Source organism: Lytechinus variegatus, chromosome 10, assembly GCF_018143015.1.
Source record: "Lytechinus variegatus isolate NC3 chromosome 10, Lvar_3.0, whole genome shotgun sequence".
Classification (NCBI taxonomy): Eukaryota; Metazoa; Echinodermata; class Echinoidea; order Temnopleuroida; family Toxopneustidae; genus Lytechinus; species Lytechinus variegatus.
The window spans coordinates 14,901,703-14,913,791 of record NC_054749.1 but is presented as its reverse complement, the minus strand read 5'-3'; the positions used below and the strand labels follow the sequence as shown (position 1 = coordinate 14,913,791).

At 33.9% G+C, this 12,089-nt stretch overlaps 1 protein-coding gene across 1 annotated transcript in view; it reads right to left on the bottom strand.

Moving 5' to 3' along the window:
* Positions 1-11,467, bottom strand: part of LOC121422212 (kinesin-like protein KIF19) — a 41,386-nt gene extending 29,919 nt beyond the window's left edge. Inside the window, exons 1-4 of the mRNA XM_041617118.1 lie at positions 11,343-11,467; positions 10,031-10,414; positions 8,776-8,856; positions 672-782 (exon numbers count right to left, since the gene is read on the bottom strand). Coding sequence (XP_041473052.1) covers positions 672-782; positions 8,776-8,856; positions 10,031-10,069 — 231 coding nt within the window. The 5' untranslated portion in view covers positions 10,070-10,414; positions 11,343-11,467. The remainder of the gene's footprint in view (positions 1-671; positions 783-8,775; positions 8,857-10,030; positions 10,415-11,342) is intronic.
* Between the last annotated feature and the right edge of the window lie 622 nt (positions 11,468-12,089).

Sequence of the window (12,089 nt, the reverse complement as noted above, 5' to 3'; positions counted from 1 at the left end):
AACACTATATGGTACAGTCAAGTTGGTCCTTATTGTCAAATATGTAAAAATGAAATATTGTATAATTCAAACAATATAAAACAAAAGAAATAGTGAGCGAGGGACATTATGGACTGTCTCATTTGCATGTCACTGAGTTGTACATATCACTATAACGTGAATAATAAGCGAAAATTTTAAAATGCCATACATGTAACTTTCTAATTCCAAATCTGATTTTGATGAAATTTTCAGCATTATGCTGGTTTGGTTTTTCTCTTTTTATTCAATTCAACAGTTTTCCAGGGTGGACTTGACCTTCAAAAAAGCAACAACTTTATCATGGTTTGTCATTTGTCAGTTTGGGTCTACATGTACATGAATATAATAATAGGATTCATCCTGGTAATTAAAGTTGTATAAACAGATTTTAATCAGATGTTTCAAGCTTTAGAAAGTAGTATAGTTAATGGATCATAGAAAACAAGGATGAGAACTGGATGATCTTTGTACCCTTTCATACTCAATAACAGTAAAAAGGCTTTTGGTGTTAGAATGTAAAGAGGAGCTAGCACTGTCTTGTTCCCCATCCCTCCCCCTATATTTACCCTTCAGACTTTTTTATTGGGGATGCAGTGAGAATTACATTGACAAAAGATAATTCTGTGAGAAATGATGATGGTGCATCTTACCTGTGTGCTGGTTTCATCAAATGCTCTATCAAAGACATAGTGTTTCTCTCTGGATCTCTTGGCCCTCAGGACATCATCTGGGTCTTCTGTCGGATCCCTCAAAATAACAACCTGAGCAGCAGAAACAAAATTAGAAATTATACCGCTTAAAAAACATACAGAAGTCTCTAAAGTGCTCTACATTAATGCAGCATAATTACCCTGGCTTTAGCAGAGCAGCTATTACAGCACAGGTATGTGCACTGTGTTTCAAGGAATGAATTCCTACCAGGTACCCATTAACCACACCTGGGTTGAGTGCAGCACGATGTGGGTACATTTCTAGTTGAAAGAAAATATGCCATGGCTTGGAATGGAACCCACAAGACCACGGCGCCCCTACACATATATACAAAAGATACAGTACACAATATCATGAGTATTAGTAAGAAATATATGCACAAGATACCTCTGGGACAGTTCTGACACACCTGAGGTGTAGCCGAGGGCACTTGGATTGTTTCATAGGTTACAAGTGTAGATATTTATTAAAATGCCCAAGCAGAATGATGTGCATTATTTGTTTTATAAGATAGTGAATAAGTGATAGTGGATCCTTTAAACCATCCTAATACAAAAACCATGACCAGTCAATAGAAGTAGTCATCAGAATCAGTCAATGGCAAATTTCCCTACAAGCTATCAAAAATGAACGACTGGTCACATACCATTTGATAACATGACATGTTTTTTTCAACAATGCTGTCATGTATGGCATTATATACATGTAGATGTAGTATATCATTTCTAATTATTTTGAAAAGTGGTTGTTTATCAAAACTATTTTTAGAAAAGAGAAAAGAAAAAAAATATCTTTAAAAATGTTTTCACATTAATAGACTCATCTACATGTACAGGTAGTGATCTGACATGTTTCCTGACGGCTATGTAGAAGCCATTTTACTGGCTCTCTTCCAGAAGAAAATTGCCAGATCGACTTTGTTGAAACCAATCAATATTTCAGCCTAGACTAGTACACTTGAAGTACTATAAAGCACACATTAAAAATGGACATTAAAAGTGGAGCACTAACTGCAAACATACAAACAGTACCAGATGTTCATGCATGCCAATTTCGACTTGCATGCAAATCCCCCCCCCCCCATATAATTACACATGAATTTACATACTAATATCTAAACATTTTCACATGCTGTTACTTGTAGGTCTGTTATTTTCCCCAATGATGCTTCTCAATATTTCAATTCAGTTTCAATAACTCGCAATATTGATGCAAAATAAGACTTTATAAACATGAAATACCATATGTTCCTTCTTATTATAGTATTTGATGTCATTATGCTGCCTTAACCCCCCCCCCCCCCCCACTGCTCCATCCCACAATATCCTCTTATATCTAGTGTAAGGGTAATATAGCATCTGAATTTATATTGCATCCAATTTCAATTCAACAAATTGATTTTGCTTTTATGTATCTAATTCCAATATATTTATAGTTCTATTCTATCCTTGAGTGAATTTCATCTAACAAATTAAACTGTCAGTTGATCAATCAATCATACACACACATCTGTATGCTAAATATATTTTTTCAATTATTAAATGGGAATTAGGAAAAGGATCCTCTATGTGATGTAAATCTCAAACATCATATCATCCGACAAACAAATAACTTTGCAGTTTGTGAGTGACAAGTCCCCTACTGCAACAAAAATGACAAACATGGAACAGTGGTGAAAGTCATAAACTTTTGATTATATCAGAATATATAAAATGGGGAAGAAAATTAATTGCATTTGTAAATAAAACTGACAGCAAGTAAATTACATACATGATGTGTTATAAAAATAGATTATATAAAGTTCTTTGCATTAATATTGTAATTTGTACAAAAGAATAAAACACACATTGCAATCATTCTTCATGATTTTCCACTCATATTTTGTGTCTCTTCACATTAGGTATCATCTTCCTGATTATCATACATACATGTATTCCTGTTCTCATAGATGAATTTATTTTTAATAAAGAATAACACAGTTACGGAATGAAATACAAATTCTTGTCTTGATGTGGTTGTATACCACATATCAGCATGAACAGAAACTTCAATTTCTAGCAGAAAAAATGCATTCATTGACAATGATGATGGTGATGATGATGATGATGGTGAATGATACAATGACTATGATGATGATGATGGTGATGATGATGATAATGATCATAAGATATCAACAGATTAATCATCACTCACAGGTCTCCCTTGACTCGTGTGCTTCGTTAGTCCCAGCTTTACAACACAACCATTCAAATTAACGTCATTGTTCATTAATAATGAAATAATGAATTATGAAAGCCCTCAATTTTGTTCAACTCTACAGAGTGCCCAAGGTCCTAGGCTAATTATAATTATCATTACTATCCTGGTTGTAGCCATGATATGCACTGTATACCATCTCTAGGCAAATCAACTCCAATTAAGATTGAACCTAGTTTCAAGCAATGAATTAAATAAAAGAGCATAATTGTGAATCATCTACCAATTGTGTTTGTCATATGCTAAGTTTTCATCCTTTGTTGATTTGTGTTAGAAAGTATGTCTACATCTACTCAAGACAGGAAAAATACAGTGCGAATAGTATATTATTAGTTTTATGTTATTGTCATCTTGTGTTATCATAAGTTTATACACAGTCCATACAGGAACAAATGACTATTAAAAAGAAATTTAAAAATATGGTCATTCTTAAATTCCCTATTCTTAACAAAAAATGAACATACATCAAGGGAAATGGGCTCAGCTCGAGTGATTTAGCCCACGAAAAGGCCAAAATGCTCAAAAGATCCCTGCATGGAAACTCAAAAAAGGAGCCCTGAAAAATCTCAATTCATTGCAATGTCAAAGCTTATAATAAATTGTGGAAAATAGCCCCCAAATTAAAAAAGATATATTTTTGTTGCACACATGGGTTAAGATGGCAATTTTCCTTTCCCAAAATAGGAATATTCCTATTTAATTCGTTGGAAAATATGCATTACATAATGTTATTCTGTGAAGTGGGACATAGAAAGACAAGTTAGAAGTGCAAATTCAACATTTAGCACTATTTTCATGAGATAGTGTAAGTCATGCAATCTTTCTAAATTTTATAAAATAAACAACTTCTATACATCATGCATTCATGTAGACAAAATGATGCAAGTATGAGTAATAGTCCAGCAATAGCAAACTCATCACATTTCTAAGCATGTGAAAACTAACCAGTGCAATTATACCAACGACAAAATTGTTTTGTTCACGGTGATCTGTACTTGTTTTGTCCATCTCCGTATTGAATCGGCGTGGTAGCCTGGAGTTATTTTCATCCTTGATTATTAAAAAAAAAACGCTGAAAGGCCTGTGTCATTGTTACCTAGTGATCCACAATCGATCGGCTAACAGACATCACTCATCCTACTGCCCAGAACTGACCATATGGGCCGGAGCCCAGGCAATACAAAACCAAGTGACCAATTTTACAATTGATTTTCATGAATGATCATGTTTTGTGGTCAATGCGATCAATCATTAACTTTGTTTTACGATCAATTGCTTAGCTTTGTGTCACGGGGGCAGAGCTCTATAGTACTAGACATGATGAAGATCCAGTAAAATCAATGATATTCAATTCAGCGGTTTGTAAGGACTTATTGACCGCCCAAAGCAAAATGGCCGACAATTCATTTTTGTGGTCAAGCAACTACATATATGGGGTATTCTCTAAAGACTGGGCATTATGCAGCACAATGTTATTCTCTCTTTTATTTTCTATCAATTTATTATTTCATTCCAAGTTTCTTACTATTTTGGGGGGTATTCCCTTTGATTTTTTTTTTTTGCCTCTTTATCTTTGTCACACTATTGACTGAGCATGATGCACGCTAATGGTCTTATACTTGAACTTCAAAGATTTTCATTACGCTTTTGTTCATTTTTTCTGTCGTACCTACATGTATATAACAAAAGTTGGCATTCAACATTCAACACAATATATTTTAATGTTAATATGGAGAAACCATGACTCAAACCTCACTAAGATTGAATACATCATGTTTTTCCTTTTCTTTTACTCATTTTTTCTGTCGTACCTACATGTACATATAACAAAAGTTGGCATTCAACACAACATGATATTTTCTAATGATGGAAAAGCCATGACTCATATCTCACTATTAAGATTGAATACATCATGTTTACATGTATCTCAGTGATTTTTATTCTGAAACCTACATGTAAATCATGGGGGAACAAGTTAAAATTGTGCTTATTTTTATTCAGTTTTTGATTACTTTTTTGCAATAAAAAATGACCTTTAAAATCTATTAATGCCATGCAAAAATAACAATAATTCAAATAGAAATAGATCACAGCTACTACACTGTATATTTTTTAAACCAAAGTTAACATACAGGAATACTTTTGAAATTACATAAAAAACCACAGGCTCCAAAAATATACACCTGGGGCCTGTTGCATAAAACTTTTTACCTGAGAAAACTCTGGTAAAAATAGTCTGATTTCTGCCATTGACTTTAACACATAGCAAAAACTCCGGTAAAAACAACCTGAGTTTTCTCAGGTAAAAAAGATTTATACAACAGGCCCCTGGTGTCCTGGGCCCAATCTTATCAACAGTTACATGATTAATTCAATCAATTGTAACTATGGAAATCCATCAGTTTCATATTTTTCATATTAACTCGGGAAAAGGGCATTAATTAATATTCTAGTTACAACTTGACACCAGTATTACAACAATTTTTGCCCAATAACCAGGTGTTTATAGAAAAAAATCACACTGGGACATGATTCTACCAGAGATGGATTGTCAATCACACGAAATAGCAAATAAGCACTTTTCTGTATACATGTACTGTCCAGTACTGTGTAATGATACAGCATAGTATTGCTTGGAAGCATCAGGAAAATGGGGGTTTACTATTAAATAAAAGTGCATTTTTTTTATTTTGGCCAACTGACTGAACATGTCTAGTTAACCGTGCCAACGTGAATCCTACCAAAGAATGAATTATTCCATGTCCTTCAAGTGCATGAAAACATTCTTCATAACCACAGGAATCCCAGCCAGCTAAGAGGATAAGATCATCCATTGTGCTTCTCTGGGATTAATCAGAACTTTTGGACTGAGACATGGGCTAGGTCAAACTTCAATGAGGCTTTCCTACTACCTGTTCAACATGAAAGCTTCATTGATCTCTATCCATTGGGGGTGGGTCAATAAGCCCAAGGACCTTAAGTTTTGAGGATATAATCATCAAGGATGAGGGAAGACAAGGGGGTGAGTGGATACTGTAATAAGTATTGTGTCCACTGGTATAGCATACATGTAGCATATACATATATATGTATTTATGTACACATAATAAACCACTAAAATGCCATATATATACAATGTATGTCAAAAACAATTGATAGGTTTCAAAGAACATTTCACCATTCTGCTTCCTTTGCTTCTTTTATATCCTAAAGTATGAGAGTGAATTACACTTTCAATTTCACCAACATTATGTAGCCTTTGTTGGGAATATTTTCAAGAGTTATATAATTTGTATTCAACTCTTTGTTGAAGAATTAAAACAATATCAAATAAATACTGCATCTGCAAATTATAACAGTAATATGAAGCTACAAAAGAAAAATGAGAAAGGAAATGATAAAAAAGGGAGTGTATTGTCACAAAATTCTACTTCTACCAAAGCAAGTTTCATTTTATCCGAGTTTCAAATTCAATTATTACAAAAGTTTACAATAAAATTTTATAAAAAAACAGGGTTATTCCCTCTTTTTTTGTAATTTCTCTCTTTTATAAATTAAGACACAATCTCTCAATCCCAAGTGCTTGTACAGACACGAGGCATTCTTGACATGAATAGAAAACTTCAATCAATCAACCTGTATTCTGTAAGCCTCTGACATTCCACTGTTCGTGTAAATGGTATCCATAGCGATCTCATGAGCATCAACTCTATTCAGTATCCAATATTTGATTGGAACAGCTCAAAGCGATGTTCAGAATACATGATGAGAGAGCGTTAATGACTACACTATGATCGATGATAAACCAAACTTATTTGCTATTGTGTGGTTGGTTCAGTCATATATTATTTACCATACAGAAAAAAAATACTGGATCATGGACTTGGAGGTACAGTACCAGTCACAATTCTTTGACTACCTGTTTCACCAGATGAATAGGTAGACACATGTCTGGAAGTTCATGGATTTTATAAGGGTAATACACCAGCCAAGAATTTCTTTTTTTTCACAATGCAACCAATTGAGCATCTTAACATTAAAATACAATTTATGTTTTATAGTATTTAAATACAAACTTGAATGTTACATGTACAAAGCAACAAAAAAAATTGCTTTATGTATTTTTTGTTATGTAATATTCTTTTAAACATTTCTTTTTTTTCCTCCAGTCGGCACATCCACCTCTCAATGGTAGGCTAATAGCAAATCACACATGCTATTGATTAATATTGTACTTTTATTTTTAATTTTCTTTAGTCATACCCCCAGAAGAGTTTTCAGCGACATGCTTTTACATGTACATGTATCTAACTATTAAAATGCACCATTTTGCACAGGAATATTGTGTGGCTTCATTACTAACCACACCACGTAACCATTCTTGATTCTATATATTAACCACAAAAATGCATAAAAATTGAATATTGTGTTCACATGTATGTACTTTAACAATGAAGCTAAGATTAACCTGCATGTATGTGCATTGATCTTTGAATTTTGAATCCAAAACAAATTGTGGGTCATCTGTAACAGATGTTTATGCTTCGAATTTAATGTAAAAAAAAATCCAAACCCAAATACATGTCAGTTTACTCCGGCATACAACTCCCCATCCCCTCTGAAATCAAATTAGTTGGCTTTATTACCAGGGTAGAAAATTATTTTTATTTTTTAAGGGGCTACCCTTTTTCCACATTGGGGCGATTGCAGAATTTTGGGGGCTATTTCTTTTATATTCTAAGGGCTACTTTGCAGTAAAAACGAATAACATAATACTGCCATACTTAAGATGGTGATTTTTCTATTAAAGATTTTCTCAAGTTTGAATATTATATGCAAAAGATTTTGGGATAACTCTAAAAAGAGTAATCGCCCCAAAGCATGCATTTAGGGAAGGGGGGGGGGCAATTTCAGCAGTCATGATGAGGACAAATCGCTTGCCACCCTCAAGTATTTTCAACGCCACCCCTTCATGGCTAAGATTATGAATGATCATGTTTGCCTTTACAGACATTTACAACTAAATATCTGTATCACATGGTAGAAATCTACACTGTACCTCATACAAACCATAATCTTATCTTTCCATTTAAATAAAACCCAACATATCTAAAATATTGTGCATTTTTAACTACCTATTCTGAGTTAATATTGGCATTTAGGATTTATGTTCTACTGTACAACGAATATTATAGGGTGAAAATTTTATCATTATCAAATTTATGCAAATCAATGGAACTTTACATTTTACTTGTACATATGGCATTATTTCAGGAAACGATGGTTTATGTATGATTCAAACGATCAATAAGAACACAGTTTATCTAAAATTCAAACCATTTCAATTCTTCATACAACATATAGATGGAAGACCATTGCATTGTATCATGTATCACAATAATTGAAGGCTGATTTTACAAAATCAATGACAAAATCATATTTTACATAAGACATTCTTCAAACAGATATTGAAACATATTGAGAATTTGCAATATGATTCTAAAATCAAAATAGGTTTATGACATCATAATCCACACTCACATGCACACAAACTTGTTTTCTTGGAAACTATGGAATCCACAAAGTTCTGTAATTTTGTTTTGACCTAACATTTGAATTGCTTTAACTTGTTTAATTTCAAGGTGAAGTACCCTTTTTTATTTAAAGGTGCAATTTAACACCCTCCCCCCTATCGAGGAAATGAGACAATCAAACTTTTATTTGCAGGGATTTAGAATCACATAATGCACTATTTGGGTAAAATCTCCATGGTAAAATATTACTTACGCTATCTTCCACTGCATGAGCCACAACTTCAGAGCCTCTTTCAAGTTCCATAGGAGTCAATGGCCGGATCCGGAGGGCAACCTACGTCACACACAAAAAAGACATCTTTCAGTATAAAAAAGGCTACATACATGTGTGTGAATTAAGACAAATTCAAGTCCAAAAATATGATAGTTATGTGAGTTTTTCTACACCAGTTTACATGTTAAGTACTTATTTGATGCCTTTTCACAGTTATCTCTCAAATAATGCAATTACATGTATGTATCACAGTGATTTTTTTTAGTTTCATAAATGCACAAGTTATTAGAACCTACTGTTCCATAGACCTTATAACTTTTTATGTACATCCTTTATCATTCAATTCACAAATTTTCCATTCAATTTCATTTCACTCTCATTTTGAACTTCAAAATGAATATACCTATAGTATTATTGAAGGGAAAGTTAATATATATGAAACATAAATTATTAATTATGAAATTCTGTTCAAATAATGGTGTTTTTAAGATCAAATTAGGGGCCAATATCAACCAAATTATCACATTAATTCTAATAGTCTAATGCCACTCAATCCAACATTTCGTCTAACAACCATTAGGTCCAATAACCATTTGGTCCAATCATCACTTCGTCTCATCACCATTTTGTCTATGACCATTTCATCTCATAACCAGTTGGTCTAATATCCATTTCATTTTCATTCATTTTGCACAATGAACACTTAGTTCAATTAGACCATATGGTACATGTATATAGACTAAATGCCTATTGAACCAACTGGTTATTGACAAAATGGTGACTGGACGATATGGCAGTTAGATCATGTGAAAAGTGGACTAACCGACGGTAGACCAAATGATAGTAGATGAGTTGGCAATTGATCACACTGGCAGTAGACAAATTGGAAATAAACTCTATAGATTCATTGATAGACTTCAATCATACAGATTGGGGGCTGTTCTCTTCTCTTCTTTCCATCTTTTTTTTCAATTGCATAATTTTCTTTTTAAATTTCTTATACCTCTTTCTTTGTTTCATCCTTTTTTCCTATTTTCTATTATATTCTTAGTATTTTCATTATATATATATGCATACATTTTGTTACACAAATTCCACTGTTTCTTTTCTTTAAATAATTTTCCTTTTCTTTTCTTTTTTAAGATTTCCTTTGAGAGGAGCTTTGAATAAGAAATGAAAAATAGAAGAAAAAAGAATGTTTGAAATAAATGAAGCCTTAATGCCTAATACTTACCATTAACTGGTTTTCCTTCCACTCAGATTTGCTAGCCATCTTGGTCAACTGGCCGAGTTGGCAAGGTTTCTCTGAAAGATTCTGATTCTTTAGTTGTCCGTGGTAAATAAATAGTTCGGTCTCAAGTTGTTAGTATTGAATGGAGCAACTCCAGGTTTGAAGTTGTACTCCATTTTCCATGCAATTGTAAAGCTCCTTTTTTGTACAATGCCAGCCATCATTGGGCAAGTATATGCCTAGTACTTGTGCAGGTTGTAGCAATAGGGACATCTGGTGCTGCCACTCATAGTCATAGCGAGGATGGATGGCGACATTGTATCATATCTCCACTGCTTGGTCTACGCCATCACTCACTTTTCTATGGTTCCCAACAGTCGACACACCCTGTGAAAAAGAAAACATGTTAAAGAATCACTGCATATTTTAAAACATTCTACTTAAATTCAGAGACAAAGAACCATTGGCACATACGTGTACAAAAATTCAATGGGAATACAGCAAGAAATTTATTTTTAGCGGTAACTTTTTTATCTCCTTTTGTAGGTTTTGACTTATCTTCTGACATGGCATGCAGATGAACATGAAATTGGTCAAAGTTGCCTATTTTTGTCAGTGAAAAGAGTGAACCTTTTTTTACTTTAGTTTTTCATAGGCAATTGCACAGATTCTTGGAAGAAAAAATATAGCATGACTTGTCTAACTATTACTAACAGTTAGGGCCTAGGTCATGTAGGTCTAACTTTAGACTACTCTTTGACTTGGTTATTTTAATATCAATGTGACTGTTCACTTAAACTTTGTTGTATAAACTTGTAAAAAAAATATTGAAAAATCTACTCAAGACAGCTGGCAGCCATCTGTTTTGAGAAGTTTTTCAACATTTTTTATTGGTGAGTGGAGCCAATGAAGTTCAGTGGAACAAGTTCAACAATGAGACCAAAACTTTTGTTTGGTCTAGATCACCATGAATCACATGGCCTACTTGATTGACATGTGGATGATGGTGGTTCATGGTTGGCCAATTATTAACACAACTCAAGTTGAAGCTCGAGTTTGAAAAGTTGGAGCTAGAATCTTGATTGATGACGTTCGCGTTTTCACCAGCCAGCGCCAGTTACTTTTTAGCCAGCGAGCCCACCCACCGGACAGTACCGTATACGGTACCCGGAGTCCTCGGTGGGAGCTGCGGTACTTGATCGCTTGACTGCTTGAGCTCCAGCCAGACATGATCTAGTCTGTGGCTGTACAAATAACTTTTATTTGATAAAAACATATTTAAATTACGTGAATAGCGACATTCGTCTAAGCTTACCCAATCATTATTCTAAATTTTTAATAAAGAAAGGTAAAGAGTCTGCAGATGGTCAAATATCACGTTCTGTTTCCTCTGTTCCGTGTGATGTTTTCTCTTCTTCTGTGTTTTTTTCCGAACGTGCTGCGGTAATACACGTACACGCGCGCAGACGTGTGCGTTTTGGGGACGAATTTGTTTACGTTTTTTCATAGAGATGTATATTATTGACACTAGAGGGCGGACTTCATCAAATTGCTGTGAATCCATGTTCGGGGCGGCCGCCATCTTAAAGAGGGCAAGAGCGCGGATTTATAACACACGGCCCTATGGGAGAATATCACATATTTCACTTTTTTACATTATATTTTCAATTTAATGCTGTATGCAACGTTAAAATCACAAGGCAAAACATTTTTATGTTAAAATATATGATAACCATGCATATTTTATAAAGGAGATGGACTGAACATCCAGAAAAAGGGGGAAAAATAGGTTGCTGTACGTGCATTATATGATGTAGATCAGGGCTTGGTCTGAAGTTTCCCCTCCTTTCAGTTAATTTTGAGGAAATTAAAGTAGAAATCATATGGTGAATCACTGATAATCCCATTAAATATAATATTGGAGACTATGCGACGTTATAGCTACATTTAACACCACGGGTGTTAAATCTAGCAGCCCAATCAATAAAGGACCACACCATCTGGTGTTGGAGATACACTGCCACTTGTGTTAAGATTACCAACATTTAGGATGCTAAAATAT